Below are 22,106 nucleotides of genomic sequence, written 5' to 3'. Positions count from 1 at the left end.
TTCGTTAAAACCGAAATTTTGGTTAAACCAAATTTTGAACGTTTTTTTGGTGACAGATTTTGTCCATCTTGTAAAAAATGACAAAAGCAGTGTTAACTTATTATAGAAACCACATAATCTCATTTTTAACACTTAATAAAACTTCAAAATGAATTATATCTCCATTATGTTTTTTACACTTTTAAAAACCTTATTATTCGCAGTGCTTCCCACAAATATACTTGCGGTGGTAGCCGGGCGAAAAATCCTCCTATTACCTACGGCACAAAAAAACGTCTACTACATGTGACAAACAAATCGTGTGATTTTTAACAGTATTTTTATTTATTGAAATTAATTTTAATTACATTTAATTACATACTAATATTATGCATTGTAAATTATGCAAAATTACAGCATTTAAATGGTTCTCCTTTTCGTATGTTCTCCTTGCTGTCATATAGTGTCTCTCTCAGTGAATGTGACAGATTTTACTAGTAAAATTTAAATTAAAATAATGTTCTTAGTCTTTTAGTTTTAATAATTTACTATGAATTAAATGGAAATCAAATTAAATACAATTTATTGTGTAACCAAAATACCAATAATGCCCAAAAGAAAAAGAAAATACTTAGCGTGTGACTTTTAATTATAAACAAGCCCGAAATACACCGGGACTCTTATTTTGAAATGTCTGTACTATTGCAGGCTGATCTTTCAGATTCTTACAATCATCTAAAACATTTTATATAAAGGCCATAAAGTAGACTTTGTAATAATTCATCAACTTGAGTTCATTAGCAATCGCTTGGCATAAATCTGCGCTTTTCATTGATTAAGAATCACTTTGAAGCAGACTGAAGCGCTGTTGCGCGAGCTTGTAGAACGCAAAATGCATTTGCAAAATGCAGCGCCCGTGGGAATGCTAGCGGGAGTACACCGTTCTGATGCACACATAACGAGCAGGTACGAAACGACTAGTTATTCGATCGCGGATGGTTTCATTATCTTGCGTGGATATAAAAGTATAAGAGGATAAAAATAATAAAAGCAAAAATGTGTCTCCAAATATACTTGGGTGGCCGTTATTATACGTGGGCGGCCCGCCCAAGTAAAGTCTATGTGTGGGAAGCACTGATTCGTCAATGACCCTTTTACAACATGGTGTTTTTACAGAGCATTATTTACAATTCTTGCACTTTTTCAAATAAACTTGTAACCCTTATAGTTCAGTTCTCTTGGTTTGTTTGAACCCCCAAAATAAGATATATTTAGTCCTGGTTCGCTTAGCATTCACACTGAAACTATAAGATCCAAAACAAAATGATTGAGAATAAGGTCACGCAACATTCAAAACAATGCTGTGTGCTGCACTAAACGTGCTCGTTGTATGTGTGTACATATTCACAAAGAGCTTCTAAAATGTGTAAAGGGGTCAAAACAGCAGCAGGAGTTCCTCCGTTGCAGTCAAAGAAAGATCTGCTGTGAGGAGACTGCAGTTCAAATGCATGTACCGAATTGTAATGGGAAACTCAGCACCTATGAAGAGCAGAACAGGCACGCTTGAGCGTTCAGTCCTTTTAGAGTCACATCTTGTGACATCACTTTAGATGTCTTTGGCCCGTGCTGCGTTCATATTTCAGTCGAACCACACCAGAGTTCGTTTGGCGTCAGATAAAGATGGATTTAGTGTGTTTTGAGGTTTGGCGTCTTTCAGATCTGGGACAGTCTTGCACTCTTACTTCCTGTCACATGCACATGCTCTCAACAGGCCAAGATCGCAAGTGTGGGTATTGGGACAGGTCCTAACTTGACTTCTCCTGGTCAACATATGGGAGATATTCCCAGATGTGGAAATATTTTGGAACAATAGGCCTCACTTTTATCCCACAGCTGTATATACAGTGAAGTTCATTGATAAGATACTGCTGGAATTCTGTATGTGTTGAATCAAGAGAAATGGTCGATGTAGAGGCTGTTAAACACATTTTCTTTTCAGTGTTCTCGTATCTTATCATGCCATGCGTTATACTGAAGGGGTTTAAAATGTTTCCTCTTGGTTTTGTTTTAAAGTTGCCCCATTTATGCTTTTAAGGATATTATCTTTCATGTAGTGTGTAATATAGCTGTTTGTGTATGTAAAAGACAAAAGTTTTTAAAACCAATCTGCTGAACCTACCTTTGTGACACATTTGGACAATGCCAGTCTATGGTCTTCATTGGCTGCTGGTGAACTTTGACCCTCAACTTTGACCCTGGTTCGTGTTGTTCATGTCGAGAAGACGCTGTTTTCTGTTGCCAAAGCAAATCCACTTTGATGAGATTGATACAGTAAAACCGACTCCATCGTTACTGTTCGTATCACTGTGAATCAAGAGCTGAAATTCAGATATGATCATGAGAGTTTAGTTTCTGACACGCACTGTAAGCGGCCGACCAATCATAACAGACTGGAACATGTGACCAGTCAGAGCAGAGCAGGCTCTCAGAAAGGAGGGGTTTAGAGACCAAATCCTTTATCAAACCATTTCAGACACTGAGAGAAAAGAGCTGATGCTGCAATGGATAGTGTTTTTGATCTTGGATGCATGTAAACCTGCTGTAGGAGAGACAAAACAAGATTAGCAACCTTTAAAATAGCATAATAGAAACACTTTAACATGACTTTTGTTAGCTGGATATGTTTATTGATATGATGAAATTCATATGAATTAGCCACAATTTCACCAAAATTTGAAATAAATACAAATTACGATATTGCAGTCGTCTTTGACTTACACTGACATCTAGTGGTGTGGATGCTTATAAACATTTTCAACAAAACTGTCTATTTTTCAAAAGTAAAATGCGGTCACATTAGTGCAATTTTGCGGGCAAAAATAGTTCATTGTCGATTTTCTAGTGATGCATGAAGCACAACTCGCACCGAAGTCACATTCAGACCGAGCAGCTTTCTGTCGTTCCACATGGCGAATTCATGTGACCAACATGAAAACGAGTGAAGGAACTTTTTAGTCTGCACACGATACTTCTGAAAGTGCAGATTCCACCTTTACACATAAAAAGGAACTTAAAATGTTGGTTAATTATAAAATGTTTTGAGTGTAAATAACTTAGAGGAAAGTTAATAATCCGTTAACATCCGACATGTCAGACCTGTTTGCTAACAGGCTAGCTATTCATCAGGTCCATTCAAACCAATTTAGTTGTATTCAAAGAAAGTTACCTTGATAATTAGATGTTTTGTTTGAGAGCTTTTGTCTTAGTACGTTATAATGAATCAATCCAGTTTGTCTTTTAGTTTATATGCTTAAAAAGAAACCTAATAGAATTTTCCTGTGTAATTTATAATGATACATTGTTACATCTCGATATAAAAATGTGACGATGTGTTTCGTTGATGTAAATGATATGACCCGCGATATAGAGTTAGTTTTATCCAAGGCTCAGCTTACTGTATTTATAAAGTATAATTTACCCAAAAATGTAAATTCTGTCATTATGTACTCACTCTCATGATGTTTCAAACCTTTTAAGATGTTCGTTCATCTTCCAAACACAAATGAAGATATTTTTATGTCCCTTCATTTAAAGTCCAAAAATGTCATATAGGCATCGAAAAAAAAAAAAAAAATCAATTTGCAAATAAATTCAAATGTATGTGTGTGCGTGACACATGAAAACGAAATGAGGGTGAGTAAATGAAGAGAGAATTTAAATTTTTGGATGAACTAATAAAGTTTGGGAATAGTAATTTTGACACGCTTTGATCACAACTATCATTGATCATCTGAAGTGGCTCTTCTCAAAGTGAAAGCGCAAACATTGTTTAAAGGGGGGGAATCACACAATCTCATGTTAATCTTGAGTACATACAGAGTAATATTGCATCCTTCATATCTCCGAAAAGTCTTTAGTTTTGTCATATTTATAAAAGATAGCTACGCTAAACTGAGTCCTTCTGGAAAAAGCCGAGCTCCTGGAGGCGTGTCTGCCACCAGTGCTGTGGGCGGAGCAGGAGCAAGAGTCACGAGCGCGCATCTTCTGCATAGAGATTGTCTGCAAGCTGCGACGTCATTATAAATAATAAAAAGGGAACAAAAATGTTCGTGTTGTTTACATTATATGCACTTTGCTGATTGCCAACCAAACACAGACATCTGATGCAGCTATACTCACCACTGCCGATCTGCAAATCCAGTGCCGAACTCGGACTTCTTTACAAAGTATTCATCACCGAAATCCCGGGAACAAACAAACATACGTGTGCAACTCCGTTGCTGTCCCAGAAAAACAAACTTCATCCACTGTTCCCTTAACACTGGGTTCTTTGGGAAGCTGAAAAAGGTTGTTTTTCTTTCAAAACCAAAAACACACTCCTTCAGTGACAGGAGCTGCGTCTCATTTCAGAGGCTGCGTCCTCCAGAGGTCGCATTTGAAGGTTGAATACTTCATTAAGGATGTCATAATTAAGAAAAGTAACCTAATAAAATGTACTGATATTCATTGTGAGGTGAAAAATACTGTCATTTCTTTCTTACGTTGCAATCTAATGGTTATTTTTCTTAAATGAGACCGATGATGTATGCAGCCTTCGAAGGGTGCAGCCCCTGAATTGGGACACAGCCATTGTTGAAAAATCTCTCGGCTTCCATATCCTGAACGAAACGCGTTGATGGACGTGCTCTTGCTCTGAGTGATGTGTGTGTGCACGCTTATCAGGGGGAAGTGCCTATATAAGGAATTCCGTTCTCTTTTGATGTCATACAGGCCATGCTCGAAGAAAAAAAAAAAAAAAAAAAACGAAACCCGTACTGAAACCGGAAGTAGTGGATTTGGCACAGAAATACTCCGTCATACGTCCAACTCGTGTTTTGAAACTTTGGCCATGTTTAGCATGAGAATGCAACTCTTCAACAGTGTAAATAAGTCAGAGTGCATGAAATAGCATCAGACCCCCTTTAAAGCAGCACTCGAAGTGAAAGCAGAATTTAACTCACCATGGCGAGTTTGGGTAGTATGATGATTCAAAGAGTTTTAGATGGTTTATTCTTATCATGTAAGTGTACAACAAAAGTTGTATATACAACTTAATAAAGAAAATTGTGAATGTTTTGACAATAAGTCTATTTGAATTTCAGCTTCATTTTTTTTGTTCCAAACATCTCAATACGTATCCAACCGTGATTCATGAGTATCGTTACACCCCTATAATTTATAACAGGAGACTGGTCCCTTCCACTTGCAGGAGTGAAAATACACAGGCTGAAAGTCTGTTTTTGTGGGTAATTGAGGGATTTGTTCGTGTCTATTATTAGACTCTGGTGAAACGCTGTGGTAGATCAACTGTTCTTCTTCAACTGATTCAGATAGCATCTCTCTTTGTCTCTGATTCCGTCGTCTTGTCAGGTCTGGAGTGGTCACATTTTTTGTCTGCTCTTTAATTTGCTGTAGGGAAGCGTTGTGTGGCTGACCTAGAGTTTCAGGGTTTGACTGTGTCTGTTTGTCAGAAGATCACCAGCAGACCTGCATTCCATCCTGCGTTCGGCCGCTCGCGTGTTTCTGCACACTGACCGCGTGTGTTTAGTGCGAGTCCCGCAGCAGGCGCTCCGCTCCAGAGATCACAGCTGCACTCTGTCCTGGAGGAATGAACGTGTGCTTTAGTTAGTGCTCTTTGCTAAGACAATCCTCACAATTGCTATTGCTCATGCTTAAGGTTTGAGAAAAAACAGGAGAAGTGTGCGGTTATTTTTCTGAACGATTGGACTTTGGGACCTGAGCCACCAGGAGCCTGTTGCAAGAAGGCCCTCGAGTTAAGAAAACCCTTAGTGATGACATCCTCACAACGAGAGGTTTCGTAACTTAAGGACAATGTGACATGGTGGAACGTTTCAAACCAAAATGTACTCCAAGTGCACACACATAAAGCTGCGTCTCTATCAGCTCACGAGTAACAAATTGAATTTCTTTTTTTTTTTTTTGTGGCTTATTGGACTTAAATGGTCAGATACACAAAAGATGCCCGTCTTGGCATGGATTCACAGTTAGTTATTTCTGTCTTAAGTGATCTTTTAACAGTTGGGAAAGCAAACGCATGTGTTGTATCAGTATATTTGATCCGTGCATTATCTCTTAAAGTGACAGCAGCCTAATAAACCTGCTGCCGTCTGTGTCATTAATGTTAACCAAACGACAAGAGACAAAGAGAAAATCACTCACTGCTCTTGACTGAATAACTTTTTGTAATTTTAATTGTAGGGATTAATCAATTTCTACAATTAAGACTATCTAGTGTTATTATACATTTACATCAGTTTCTGTAGTATTTCGTACATGAATACTACTGTTAGACCAACCTGAAAAACTTAAAGCATTGTTTATTTAATTTGTCTCTTTATTCTATTGTATTTATTTGTGCTATCGTTTGTAACCTGATTATTTTTTATTTTATTACAGACTGTTTGTCTTTTTTTGTAAATTCAACTCAAAGCCTCCTTGTGCTGTTTAAGCTATTGTGCAACAAATTCAACCCATTGTAAAAACACAAATGAATTTACTGAGAGGTAATTTAATAAAAAATCCCCTCAAATAAAAAACCCCCCATAAGAGTCACCTAAGGGATTAATTCCCTGCATTTTCAGAATTGAAATTCATGTTATGCTTGGAATGAAATGGAATTGCGCTAGTCTTTTCTTCTCTATTGTGAAGTACACTACCAGTCAAAAGTTTGGAAACATTACTATTATTAATGTTTTTGAAAAAAGTCTCTTATGTTCATTAAGGTTGCATTTATTTCATAATAAATACAGAAAAAACAATAATATTGTGAAATATTATTACAATTTTAAATTATAGTTTTCTGTTTTTAATATACTTTAAAATGTAATTTATTCCTGTGATCAAAGCTGAATTTTCAGCATCATTACTCCAGTCTTCAGTGTCACATGATCCTTCAGAAATCATTCTGATATGTTGATTTGCTGCTCAGTTATTATCAATGTTGGAAACAGTTGTGCTGCTTAATATTTTTTTTTGGAACCTGTGATACTTTTTCAGGATTCATTTATGAATAAAAGGTTAAAAAGAACAGCATTTATTCAAAATAGAAATCTTTTCTAACAATATAAATCTTTATTATCACTTTTTATCAATTTAACACATCCGTACTGAAGAAAAGTATTAATTTCTTTCAAAAAAAAAAGAAAGAAAAAAAATTACTGACCCCAAAGTTTTGAACAGTAGTGTATATTTTTACAAAATATTTCTATTTAAAAAAAAAAAGATATTTTTTAACTTTTTATCCATCAAAGAATCCTGAAAAAGTATCACAGGTTATAAAATAATATTAAGCAGCACAACTGTTTCCAACATTGATAATAAATCAGCATATTGGATTGATTTCTGAAGGATCATGTGACACTGAAGACTGGAGTAATGATGCTGAAAATTCAGCTGTGATCACAGGAAAAAAATATATTTCAAAGTATATTAAAATAGAAAACCATAACTTTAAATTGTAATAATATTTCACAATATTATAGTTTTTTTCTGTATTTATTATGACATAAATGCAGCCTTAATGAGCATAAGAGACTTCGTTCAAAAACATTAAAATTGTAATGTTTCCAAACTTTTGACTGGTAGTGTGTCTCAAAGTGAAACTGCTTGTGGAACAAGAACAAATGTGGGGCGGGGCTTGATTTTGTCCTCGGGAATCGATTGGATTGTAGGAAGTTGCCAGTTTGCAGTCATTTGTGGAGGATATTAAGTCCCGCCCTCCGCCGAGATAGATGTCACTTGGAGACCGAGGGGAGGTTACAAGTGTACACAAATTAATAATAATAATAATAATAATAATAATAATAATAATAATGCCCACAGATAAATAATTTATAATAAACTGTGCAATATTGTTTTTGCAATAAAATCAATTCCCAAGGACAAAATCAGTTCAAATTCATTTAAAATTAAAATAATAATAGATTTTTTTCTCTCTAGTGTGGAATGAGAAACCAAAACATATTTTATCATGACAATATTTTGCTAAACGTTAAACTTCAATTTTACTCTCAAAATTAATAATTTATTATTATTTATAAATATTTTAAAATAAATTCTGACCATGCAGACTTGTAAAAATGCCTATATACTCTTAAAATAAATTTTTTTTTTAAACTAGAACAAGTTTATGTTTTATAAACGAATACATTTAATCTTGCAAAACACTCAGCAGATGTTTTTGTTTAGTGCACTTAAAATAGTGCTGTTTATTGCCAGTGACTTGAATGGATCAAGAGAGCTGGACCTTTATTGTAACCTCTGTTGACTCTCTCAAAGCGTTCTCTATCTCTTCACTCTCAGCAGAAGTGAATGGTGTGACCTTCAGGATTTTTATAGTAACCTGATCAGTTCATGTGCTCCCATTATCATACTATAAAGACGGGAGTGGTCATCTCCACAGGTCACTGTAATGGCCTCTATAGCCAGGTTTCCATCCGGTTTTTACAATGTTTTGTTATTGAGAAAGCAAATATGTGCAAATAAAATATCTATAGAGGCTATTTCCATCCAGTTGGCCTTTTACAGATAAAACGGTGTGTGAGAATTTATGCGCTAAAATTGGAAAAAGATTGTGTGGACATTTGAGAAATCTTATTGACAAATGGCCTTTCCATCAGCTATATCGCTAAACATTTGACAAAACCTGGCTTATGATTGAATGGTGTATGTACCGGTGTGCAAGATAAAGGTTGCATGTCATTGATATTGTTAAACAGCGTATAAACTCGTTTGCCTCTTGTTTCTTTCATTCAGGCAGGAGGTCATGAAGTGGAATGGCTGGGGTTACAGTGACTCGAGGTTCCTGTTTAATAAAAAGGGTCAAGCAGAGTTCACAGGCAAACGGTGAGTATGATGCAACAAACAAATACGAATTAGACTCAGAGCAGAGCAGACCAATCTCAACAGACTGGACCATCTGACCAATCAGAGCAAAGCAGGCTCTCGGAAGGGCGGGGTTTAGAGAGTCTGAACCGTTTCAGACACGAGAGAAAAGAGCTGATGCTGCAATGAATATATGAGAACATTTTTTAAAACTTGGGATGCATGTAAACCTGCTGAAGGAGACTTCAAAACAAAATTAGGAACCTTTAAAATAGCGTAATGGGGCACTTTTAACAAATATTTTCTATTGTGACATGTTCATGTGAATGTCTGGCTATGCGCTGTTGATTTTGTGAATTGTTGTGTTGTGAAACGTGTCATTGTTCGTTCTTAACATCGCTATAGTGCTCTTTAGCACACAAGAGTTTCACACAGTGTTCACACAGGCACTCAGGACAGTCTGGACGGAGATGTTTACCACAGCGTGCTCCTTAAGTACAGTCTCAAGGACCTGCAGACACACACTGTGTTCTCGTACAGACAGAGCGGCGCTGCTTCATCTCACACACACACACACACACACACACACACACACACACACACACACACACACACACACACACACACACACACACACACACACACACACACACACACACACACACACACACACACACACACACACAGATGATGTCGTCTCTCTGGCATAAGCCTTCTTAACACATAAAAGTCGTTCAAAGAGCATGTCTATATGTTAAAACACTCAAACATCGTGGAATGATTTTACCACATGAAAATCTACAGAATCATAGGTGTGCACAAGATGACACACCAAGACGAAGTTTTAAAATAGCTATTTTCAGCATCATTACTCCAGTCTTCAGTGTCACATGACCCTTCAGAAGTCATTGTAATATGATGATTTGATGCTCAATTATTGATGGTACTAAGTTATTAAAGGATTAGTTCATTCAAATGAAAATTTCCTGATAATTTACTCACCTCCATGTCATCAAAGATGTTCATGTCTTTCTTTCTTCAGTGGAAAAGAAATTAAGGTTTTTGAGGAAAACATTCCAGGATTTTTCTCCATATAGTGGACTTCACTGGGGTTCAACGGGTTGAAGGTCCAAATGTCAGTTTCAGTGCAGCTTCAAAGAGCTCTACATGATCCCAGACGAGGAATAAGAGTCTTATCTAGAGAAACGAACACTCATTTTCTACAAAAATAAAAATGTATATTCTTTTTAATCACAAATGCTCATCTTGCTCTGCGATGTTCCACGTAGGTGGAAGTACTGCAGTAGGGCGAAAAAAAAATTTCTCCTCCAACTTCAAAATCGTCCGACATCATTGTTTTACCTTTTTTGTAAAGGCTGTTTGACTTAGTCTTTGCACTGAATGTAGACACTAGATTGGTACTTCCGCATATGTCACGTGTGATCTTTCCAACATGATTACGTAATGCGTGGAGCATCACAGAGCAGTGCAAGACGAGCATTTGTGGTTAAAAAGTATATGTATTTTTATTTTTTGTAGAAAATTGCCAATCGTTTCACTTGATAAGACTCTTATTCCTCGTCTGGGCTCTTTGAAGCTGCACTGAAACTGACATTTGGACCTTCAACCCGTTGAACCCCATGAGTCCACTATATGGAGAAAAATCCTGGAATGTTTTCCTCAAAAACCTTCATTTATTTTCGACTGAAGAAAGAAAGACAAGAACATCTTGGATGACATGGGGGTGAGTAAATTATCAGGAAAATTTCATTCTGAAGTGAACTAATCCTTTAATAGTGGTTATGACCATTGTTTATTATTTCTGTGAAAACATATTTTTTTTTTGTTTTATATAATGCTGTTATATAATATCATTTTACTGTGGTATTAAATATTTACCATATATTTACACTGGTTGGGAGGAGTGTTCACCTCTTCTGTGGTGAGGTCAGTGTTTTCATAGTTGAGTGTGATGCGCTCATGCCATCTAGTGGCTGGAATCTGCACTGCTGCAACTCAACACAAGCTCATCCCACAGAATAGGGTTAGAGAGTGAGTTTGATAGATTTAATAGCTTCAATTGATTTTATTTATTAAATAGATTTAAGTTATTAGTTGTTTACAATTCAATTTAAGAACTAAAATAATAAAAGAAAAATCTAAATAGAAGAAAATAACTGGATTTTTATTCGTGTTTACAAAAACGCCTATAATACCAGTAAAGTTGACATGAACCAGTCATTGTTAAAGTCAGTATTTACTCACATATTACATGTTTTGTATAAACTGGCAATGCAGATCTAGACAGTTTTGTCTGCATTTCAGGAAATGATACAGTTTGCACGCATGAAAGCGTTTCATTTGATGTGTGTGTTTTGTTGGTTTCAGGTATCGGTTGAGTGGGCTGATTTTACCCAGTCTGAAGGACTGGTTTGAGGGCACGTTTGGAGCCAGTTTACAGCACAAATCTCCTGCCACAGTGAGTCCAGTGTGCTTTATCCTGCTGTGCACCAGACTCTTGTGTTGTGTGATTGTGTGTTTAATACTCTGTGTGTGTGTGTCTTCCTCTAGCCCACTCTGAATTTAAGTGCAGTCGCGCCTCCCAACCTGAACGAGCCCTTCATGGAGGATCTGAAAGCAGCGGGTGTGTCCATGTCACATGATCCAGAGGACCGGGTTTTCCGAGCGCATGGTAAGGAATTTTGTGTGTGGCATAAGGCATAGTTTCATTCTACAACAGTTTGTCAATTTTCCAAGCATGCATAAGAATTTTGTCGTGTTTTACCACATATTTCACCCGTGGGAAATTTGTTTCATAAAGAAATTCAGCATATTTTCATGTCTTGATTAAATGTGACAATGCAAAAATGCTCCTAAAATAGGTTTTGTTTATGCAAATTATAATTATTTTATTATTTTAGTTTTGATTTTCTTTTGATTTAGAGGTGAAATAAATTTATTTATTTATTTTTTTGTAAGATTGTGATAGAAATAAATTTGTAATAAGAAAACAATATGTATTTTTGTAGCTTAATTTAATTAATTTTACTTTTATATGGAAATTATTCATTTAATTTATTATTCATTATACAGATATCTCTAATGCTCACCAAAGCTGCATTTATTTGAAATACAGTAAAAACAGTAATAATGTGAAATATTATTACAATATAAAGTAGCTGTTTATATGTGAATATATGTAATTTATTCCTGTGATCAAAGCTGAATTTTCAGCATCATTACTCCAGTCTTCAGTGTCACATGATCCTTCAGAAATCATTCTAATATGCTGATCTGCTGCTCAAGAAACATTTCTGATTATTATCAATGTTGTGCTGCTGCATATTTGTGTGGAAACTGTGATTTGTTTGTTTTTAGCAACATTTTAAATGGTTTTACTGTCACTTTTGATCACTTTAATATGCCCTTGCTCAATAAAAGTAGTAATTTCTTTAAAAAAAAAAAAATCATACTCACCCCAAACTTTGAGAATTTTGAGGTTAGCGCATTAATTCTATTACATCTTACATGGTGCCTCAAGGAAATAAATCATATTATTCAGTTTATTTTGGTTCAGTTGACTGTCAAGTACTTTAGCTGGATTTTTCTGTCTTTCTGACAGTGTTTCTCTCTCTTTTCCTCAGGTCACTGCCTGCATGAGATCTTTGCCCTGCGCGAGGGGAGGATCGGACGCGTGCCCGACATGGTGGTTTGGCTGAGTGAGTGACTGCAAAGGGTTACGATCCAGTTTAATGCGTCAGTTTGCTGATTAATATTCATGAGAACCCGCTTTAATTAGAGGGAAAGGGGCGTCGGCCATCCAGTGAGACTCTGGCTGCTCTCTGATTGGTGGATTCCTGACAGGACCCATTTCAGCATCTCTGATTAATGGCTGAGCTTTGATTAGGAGAAAACCCAAGCGGCCAGCAAATCATGTTCCTCCTCTTTATACGCCTCCGTCCAGAACATTCTCTCTCCTCTACCTCCACGTCCATCCGGTCATCCAGGGTTCACCCTCAGTCTCCTTCACACAATCCTCTTTTTCATAATCCTAAAGAAAAGTCATTGTCTCTGCTTCTGAAATGACATGTATTCACCATCCAATCAAATCCCACTGGATATAATCACATTCCGGTTTACATCACAGTAACTGAATGTTGTCTTTTACTAAGAAATGTGATGGAGAGTATTGTGTATTCTGAGCGATAGGGTATTGAGACATGCATAAAGACATTTATAATGCTACAATGATGTATATATTTTAAATAAATTCTGTTCTTTTGAATTTAATCAGTTAATCCTGAAAAAAATAAAGTATTACAATTTCCTGAGAGAGAAAAAAAAAACATTAAGAAATCATACCGAACCCAAACCTTTGAACGGTACTTTAAGCGTAAGGGTTGTTTAAGATGTGAAAGTTGTATGAATAATTTCAGTGTATTATAATGGTGATTTTGTCTCGGCAGGCTGTCACAGTGATGTGGAGAAGATCGTGGATCTGGCCTGCAAACACAACGTCTGCTTGATACCCTACGGAGGCGAGTACTTCCTTAAACACACACATCTGATGCTCCCAGAAGAGCGTCCAGATGCTTCTCAGCATGGTTTGCAGGGTCTCTGTGAACTTTTGGTGTGAGACTCTAATCATATCATCATCTGAGATGATGATAACAGTAAAACATTTTTTAAAATATTTTTATATCCGCAACATCATCTTATGATTAAGACAAGATAAAAAGTCTCTTATATATCTTATATATCTAGTTTGTTTAGCGTGTTTCTCTCTCTGATCACAATCAAATGAAAATAACATGAATTAAAGGTTACTAGGTTACTTTTATTGTGAATTTACAGTTAAAGACTTATTGATGTACGCTAGTGTTCAAATGTTAGCAGTCAGTGAGATTTTGTTTTAAGAAATGAATGTTTATTAAGCAAGTTTGCATGAAATTAATGAAAAGTGACAGTAGAGACAATGTCTTTATCTCAAATAAATGTTCTTTTGAACTTTGTCAAATAATACTGGAGAAACACGTTACGTGGAAATCATGGCTTCTACAAAAATATTAAGCAGCAATATTAATAATTTCAACATTGATGATAATGTTTCTTGAGCATCAAATCATCATATTAGAATGATTTCTGAAGGATCATGTGACACTGAAGACTGGAGTAATGATGCTGAAAATTCAGCTTTGATGACAGGAATAAATTACATTTTAACATATTTACATAGAAAACAGCTATTTTAAATGTAATAATATTTTACTATTTTTGATCAAATAAACGCAGCCTTGCTGAGCAGAAGAGACTTTCAAAATCCTCAAACTTTTGAATGTTAGTGTAGTTCATCTAATAATTTTAACAAAGTATTCAGAACATGAACCTAAACCCATTAAATACTTATTATTCTGAAATTAATCTAAATGTGATCTGCAAGAAAATTAGTGTTTTAACAGAATATAGTTGCATGTATTTTAATTAACTATTCTGAAAGTAATTTAAAGATTTTATGTTTACGTTTTTTATTTCTAATCATAAAATGTTGTAAAATTGTGTGAAGTAGATTTGACATTTCTGAGGAGAACAGATACTCAACAGAGGTTCTCTCCAGATCCTTATAATACTAAACCAATCTCTTTCTCTGTCTCTGGATCAGGTGGTACGAGTGTGTCCAGTGCTCTAGAGTGCCCTCATGAGGAGACTCGCTCCATTGTTTCTTTAGACACATCTCAGATGGTGAGTGTTTACAGCAACACATGCAGGCGTGACATACCGACACTCGTGTGTGTGTGTGTGTGTGTGTGTGTGTGTGTTTATGGTGCACATATTAAATGTACATACATACATACAGAGCTCTCTCTTTACTGTCTACCGCTCTGTTCTGCTCTCCTTCTCCCCTCTCTTTCCTTTCTCTCTCGTGTTCCCCTCTCCGCATATTTCATCTGCTGCTCTGACCTTGGCTGGCCTGTTTTAGGGGTCATGGGGTCATGCACATGAAAGGCAGTGAGTCATAAGCGCGGTTGTTTTATGAGCGCAGTGGCGTGATTGATAGCTGAGGGGCGGAGCTAACTTTGGTTTCCCGAAGAGCATTTAACCCCTGTGGGACAACACCAGCGTGATAGTCAGAGTGCCTGAAACACACACCAGCTAAAGCCCGAGCTGTAGGAAAGCTCTGTGTGTGTTTTTGTTGTTCACTTAAGGAAATGTGCTGATTTTTCACCAGAGGAAAGACATGATTATTATAGGTCATCACACTATGTCAGACGAGATGGTTTGCAGCAGTTTGTGTTGCTGTGGTTTACACACACACACACACACACACACACATACAGTGACCTCTCGGTCCTGACTCACTAAGCTCAGATATGTGGGCTGAGTTTACAAGCAGTGAACGAGTTTGACGTGTGGTTTGAGTCCTGAGAACACGCTCACAATGAACTTTAATCTAAATCTCATTCTAGCGTGTTCGAATCATTTTAACTAGTCTGTTTTTGGTGTTTATAATCCATTGTCTACTGTATTGTAGTTTTCCTATTGCATTGTGTCTCACATTTTACTGTCTTGGGTCATATGCACATACACTGTTTTTTCTCAGGATATGAATTCTTGATATCAACAATTCAATTCTTGATATTTTAGGATTTACATTTCTACTAGTAACAATGGCAAATTTTGATATCACTAATTACTTAGTGCAATTATATATTCTTGATATTAACAATTGAATTGCTACTACTATGTTAGTTTCTGATATCATGAATGTGATTGTTACTAGTAAGAAAGCCATTTTAGATATCTGAAATTATATTGATATTACAAATGTGTTTTCAGATATCAAAACTGAACATTTTTACTAGTAGCAATTCAATTTTTAGTGCCAATGGAATTTTTTGATATCAAAATTTGGCATCTTTTATTAGTAACAATGTAATTAATGATATCAAAAATTTCGAGTTTTACCAGTAAGTATTGTATTTCTGATATGTGAAATTGGAATTTCAACTAGTAAGAAATCAATTCTTGATACCAACAATTGAATCTGAATGGCAGCCTATGGTGGCATTTCACTAGTGAAAATACAATTGCTAAAATATCAAGAATTCTACTCATTTATTAGTTTTTACTAATGCAAATGTAATTACTGATATCAAGAATTGAATTGTTGATATCAAGAATTCATATCTTGAGAATAAATAAAAGTCGAAACGGCTTGCCATAGCTTTTGTCCTGTATTTGTTGTGTATACTAGAGATTTGCAAACCTGCATATTTTACTAATGGACTAGTCTGTGCACATGTGTTTCCTGAATGACTGCTGTGATCGAATAGTCAGTCCTAAGGATGCTGTTATATTTAGGTGGTTTTAGAGTCGTGTTCGATCACGGGTGTTTGTTGAGGGTGTTCTCATAATGGAAGAAGTGTTTCTGAACATTGATGTATTCTTGATTTTTGATTTGCATTGACTTGCATTGGTTTTAAAGTGCAACATTAATGTACACTGATGTGTTTTTAATTATCAAAACCAATTGTAACCCTTAACATTCAACATATACTATCATTCAAAGGTTTGTGGTCAGTAAGATTGTTTTCTTTTAAATAAATTAATGCTTTTATTCAGCAAAGATGCATTAAATTGTTTAAAAGTGACATTAAAGACATCTATAATGTTATAAAAGATTTCTATTTCAACTAAATGCTGTTCATTTGAGCTTTTTATTCATCAAAGAATCCTAAAACATGTATCACAGTTTCCACACAAATATGAAGCAGCACAGCTGTTTTCAACATTGATGATAATAATAATGTTTCTTGAGCAGCAGATCATCATATTAGAATGATTTCTGAAGGATCATGTGACTCTGAAGACTGGAGTAATGATGCTGAAAATTCAGCTTTGATCACAGGAATAAATTACATTTTAACATATAATCATATAGAAAACACTTATTTTAAATGGTAATATTATATTTCACAATTTTACTGTATTTTTGATCAAATAAATGCAGCAAACCCAACCACAAATTCAAATGGTAGTGTATATCAATCTCCAACATACTTTCTTTTCATTTTCTCTTTTATTTTCACAAATTGGACTGCATTCAGCGAGCTCAACTACTCAACTCTCTTACCAGGATTTTGTTCTAAATTTTCAACCCTGTTACCAGTTCAGGTTTTTCTGTTTAATTGTGATGTTTCTTCTGTGTTTATTGATTGCCAATAACAAGATTAAACTAAATGTTTCTAAATATACTTTGAAACCCTCATTTTAACTATAACTTGAAACATTTTGGTAACAGGGTTGCAAAAATAAATAAAAATGAAAAAAAAAATGTGATTTTTTTTTTTTTTTTTTTTTTTTCGAAACCTTATTTTACCCTATTCATGGGTAAAGAGTTCTCATCTTGACTGACAAATGTTACAACGAGAGGATTCCCTGAGTGACCTGTTGTCTTCTGCTATTTGTTTAGAACCGAATATTGTGGATCGATGAGAAGAATCTAACGGCTCATGTGGAGGCTGGAATCATCGGGCAGGATCTGGAGAGACAGGTCATTGATCCACACACTGATTTCACAAACATTTCAGTGCAGAGCAAAGAGCTTTCTGCCCTTTCCTTTGTATTTATGTATATGTGAGTGTGGTTCAGGTATTCCCTAAATGTCCCTGCAAGGATAGTAATTGTTGAGCTTATGGGGACATTTTTGGTCCCCATGAAGAAAACTGCTTTTAAATCAAACTAAGTGATGTTTTTTGAAAATGTAAAAATGCAGAAAGTTTTACAGTGATGGGTAGGTTTAGGGGTAGAGCTAGGGTTAGGGGAGAGAATATACAGTTTGTACAGTATAAAAATCTTTATGTCTATGTAAAGTCCCTTAAAACATGGAAACCCGACATTCATGTTCATGCTGATGGGTAAAATCAGGCCGTTTGCTTGTGTCTTCCTGTCTGTCCACAAACACACAGCAGATGGTCCCATCAAACTAAAGTCGAAAAATGGCACTGGTGCTGCTGGTGTGGTGTAGTATTGTGTGTGAGATGCATCACAATCAGCCCATCACTGTGTGTGTGTGTGTGTGTGTGTTGGTGTGAAGGGATGCAGGACAGATGGTGGAACATTAAAGTGTGTTTGTGTCTCTCGGGGGTTTGCTTAATAAAATCACATGGAACGTGTGTTTTATCTGAGGCTGATCAATAAGTCCATCAGCTCTCTCACAGGTATACGGCTGTCACGCTCACACACTCCATATTGAGAGTCTGACCGCAGGAAACGCGTCTGTAATGCTCCATAAGGCTTCTTTATCCAGAAATGCATTTCCTGTGAGGCTGTTGTTTTTTATTGACAGTCACATTTTATTATGAAACTGACATCGTGGATGCTGATTGGTCAGTTCAGTGATCCAGCTGTGCTAAAATACATGATGTTGTAACAGTGATGATGTTCAACATCTGTTCACCAGCTGCTTTGTTTATCCAGGGTTTTTTTATATATAATTTTTGTTGCCCCAAGCAAGATTCAGATTTGTTTTATGGTGAAATCCACCTCTAAGGTTTGCTTTGTGTTTCAAAAAGAATACAAATCACTTACAAACCCCCCCGTATGGTAGCATTAGTGACCATCAGGGGTCCACTAAATCTCTGAGGTTGTTTGTGTTTTGTCTGTGTGTGTAGTTGAATGAGCATGGTTACTGTACGGGCCATGAGCCGGACTCCATGGAGTTCAGTTCTCTGGGCGGCTGGGTGGCGACGCGCGCCTCGGGCATGAAGAAGAACATCTATGGCAACATTGAGGACCTGGTATGTCTACACAAACATACAAAGCTCATTCAGAAGTTCACCCCACACACTTCAGATGTGTTTTATCCACGTCAGTCTTGTGAAGTTGTAGGTCCTTCATGTTACCTGTGATCTGGTGTGTTCCCAGGTGGTGCATATAAAGATGGTGACCCCTAGAGGAGTGATTGAGAAGAGCTGTCTGGGGCCCCGCATGTCCACTGGCCCCGACATACATCACTTCATAATGGGCTCAGAAGGTACGGACACATTGTGTGTGAGGAATGTATCTGAAATGTCTCAAGAAACCTTGAATCTCAAGAAACCTTTCAAAAACACGTCTGGGTCATATTTCACCTCAAAGAAGACTTTTCTTGACTGTTAAAGGGATAGTTCACCTCAAAAAATTAAATTCTGTCATCTTTTACTCATTCTCAAGTTGTTCCAAACCTGTATGAGGTTTTTTTTTTTTTTCTGCAGTAAACAAAAAAATATATTTTGAAGAATATGGGTAACCAAACAGTTGTTTGGACCCCATTGACTTCCATAGTATTTTTTTCCCCATATTATGGGCCCATCTAATGATTGGTTACCCATATTCTTCAAAATATCTTCTTTTGTGTTCAGCAGAAGAAAGAAACAACTTAAAGGTGCCCTAGAATGCTTTTTCACAAGATGTAATATAAGTCTAAGGTGTCCCCTGAATGTGTCTGTGAAGTTTCAGCTCAAAATACCCCATAGATTTTTTAAATTCATTTTTTTAACTGCCTATTTTGGGGCATCATTAAAATGCGGCGATTCAGCGCGGCCCCTTTAAATCCTCGCACTCCCCGTCCCCAAGCTTGTGACTCTAATACATTGCATAAACAAAGTTCACACAGCTAATATAACCCTCAAAATGGATCTTTACAAGATGTTCGTCATGCATGCTGCATGTATACATCGGATCATGTGAGTACAGTATTTATTTGGATGTTTACATTTGATTCTGAATGAGTTTGATAGTGCTTCGTGGCTAAAGCTAACATTACACACTGTTGGAGAGATTTATAAAGAATAAAGTTGTGTTTATGAATTATACAGACTGCAAGTGTTTAAAAATGAAAATAGCGACGGCTCTTGTCTCCGTGAATACAGTAAGAAACGATGGTAACTTTAACCACATTTAACAGTACATTAGCAACATGCTAACGAAACATTTAGAAAGACAATTTACAAATATCACTAAAAATATCATGATATCATGGATCATGTCAGTTATTATTGCTCCATCTGCCATTTTTCACTATTGTTCTTGCTTGCTTACCTAGTCTGATGATTCAGCTGTGCACAGATCCAGACGTTAATACTGGCTGCCCTTGTCTAATGCCTTGAACATGGGCTGGCATATGCAAATATTGGGGGTGTACATATTAATGATCCAGACTGTTACGTAACAGTCGGTGTGTACTTCAGTTTTGACGCACATGCTTAGACGCACACTGGAAAGTTTCATCCTCATCTAGTGTCTGCGCTATTTATGGAAGCCTATTTCTGCCACGGAATAAACAAAGGTGATTGGGACTTTTTATCTCACAATTTTGACTTTATAATTTTCAACTGCAATTCTGTAATTCTTTTTCTCAGAATTGTGAGATAAAATGTTACAATTAACTTTTTTTTTTTTTTTATTCTGTAGCGGAAACAATCTTCCATACGATTTCTTTCAGAAGTTACGATTAAAAAAAAAACGTCTTTGTGCTAATTTAAACTAGAGCTGCAAATCTCTAAATCCCTTCACACAGATACTTGTGGGTGTCTGTTGTTGGGTTCTCCAGTAGTTTGTTATTATTCTGACTATTTCGGTTTCATTTTTAACTATGTAGCAATGGGCGCGAGCAAGAAGAAAGAAAAAAGGGCTACACAAGTATTATGGTGATCATGACGTTTACATGTACTGTATGCATACTCTACTGTACGCGGAAAACCAAAGTATGCTTTGGGCTGATAGATGCTTTGAATATCTCAGTCTGAAGTATCTTGTCACAGTGCTTTTGTATTCATGACAACACGCATTTCTTTGTCTGGATTAAGCAGGTTTAATCATGAGTCTTCAAGGATTCATTAGATTGAAGGTCAGGCACAGATTCTCCAGACTTCAGTTTGATGACACAACTGAGCACAAAGCATCCTCTTCTCATTGTGCACACTGACGTTGTGTCTCTGGTAGGGATAAGCAGGCTAAAGGGTGTTTGTACTGAATTTGAAATCATTTTAGGATTTCAAAAACGGTTATTTTTATCAGAGAGATTCGTAACGCAAAGTTTTTTAACGCAAAGACTTTATCTAAGGTCATATTGCCCTATTTGGGACTCTCACAGAGCAAAGTCTTGTCCAGTCTGCATTTTTTTTTTTTCTCTAGTCAGTAACCACACAGTTATACAGCAAGAGACTGTCAAACCAACATGTAAAGTGACCAGCCACAATTAATTTTGTGTCATTTAGAGGCAGATACATCTAGATGATACCATGGATAATTAAGCAAATTAAGCTCTTCTAGCAATCAACCTGTAGTTTACCTCAAATAAAACTTGAGACTGAGACTATATTTAGGTGTTAGCCAGTAGGGGGCGGAGAAACATCTTTAGCTTAGTGTATGACGTGTGGTTATGTTTCTCATGCATACATACAGACTCTCCTCAGACAGGGCAACAGGTCAGAAGTATGTGCTTGATATTTTTCACGTGCCATGATTCTGTTTAAAAGTATCAACCTTATTCAAAGGAAATTAATTTGTCTCTCTAAAAATTCATTAAGCCATTCATGAAGCCCTGAAGTGATGAAAATGGGCCATAACCATTGTATTTAGCAAAATGTTCTGCAGCTCTTTACGGCTCATATGAATTCTTTGTAGGAGGATGATTGTTTCCCAGGATTAATCTGCATTAATTAAACATTCATGATTCCATTATGAGGGACATCTGGCTTCTTTAATGGCTTTGTAATGTCAGGGGCATTTAGCCGCTAAAGGAGGACACGTTTCACCTTTTCCCCTCTGACACGCTAAAGTTCAGATGACAGAATTATTGTTGTTGTTTTTACGGCAGTCAGGAGATCTTCAGAGGTGTGTGTGTTTGATGGTAAAGCGGGTTTTTTAATGTTTAAAGGAATATCCGTACTGTACTAGGATAGTGGAACAGAAGTTCAGTATTTAACCTGAACCCATCCTTGTTATATGCAGTGGTTGTATGATCACTGTAAAAATATCCTGTTAAATTTATGAAAAAAAAAAAAACTGGCACCTGTTGTTGCCAGAAATTCACAATCCAGTTAAAAAAAAGACAATACAAAAGATATAATATTTCAGGGGATGGTATTTTTAAAATTTGTAAACATATATTTCATTAAGTGATATAATGTTAATATATGAAGATACTTGAACTACCAAAAACTGCTTTGTACCTTAAATTGACTTACTACCATAATAACACA

General features: G+C 36.2%; 1 protein-coding gene across 1 annotated transcript in view; it reads left to right on the top strand.

The window, feature by feature from the left end:
- The window catches only part of agps (alkylglycerone phosphate synthase), a 63,222-nt gene that overhangs the window by 3,568 nt on the left and 37,548 nt on the right, over window positions 1-22,106 (top strand). The window contains exons 2-10 of the mRNA XM_067408725.1: window positions 8,794-8,883; window positions 11,251-11,341; window positions 11,434-11,554; window positions 12,507-12,581; window positions 13,329-13,400; window positions 14,522-14,601; window positions 17,333-17,413; window positions 18,534-18,659; window positions 18,787-18,895. Of these exons, the coding sequence (XP_067264826.1) occupies window positions 8,794-8,883; window positions 11,251-11,341; window positions 11,434-11,554; window positions 12,507-12,581; window positions 13,329-13,400; window positions 14,522-14,601; window positions 17,333-17,413; window positions 18,534-18,659; window positions 18,787-18,895 (845 nt within the window). The remainder of the gene's footprint in view (window positions 1-8,793; window positions 8,884-11,250; window positions 11,342-11,433; window positions 11,555-12,506; window positions 12,582-13,328; window positions 13,401-14,521; window positions 14,602-17,332; window positions 17,414-18,533; window positions 18,660-18,786; window positions 18,896-22,106) is intronic.

This window comes from Chanodichthys erythropterus, chromosome 14 (genome assembly GCF_024489055.1).
Source record: "Chanodichthys erythropterus isolate Z2021 chromosome 14, ASM2448905v1, whole genome shotgun sequence".
NCBI lineage: Eukaryota > Metazoa > Chordata > Actinopteri > Cypriniformes > Xenocyprididae > Chanodichthys > Chanodichthys erythropterus.
This window is presented reverse-complemented; position numbering and strand designations above follow the sequence as displayed.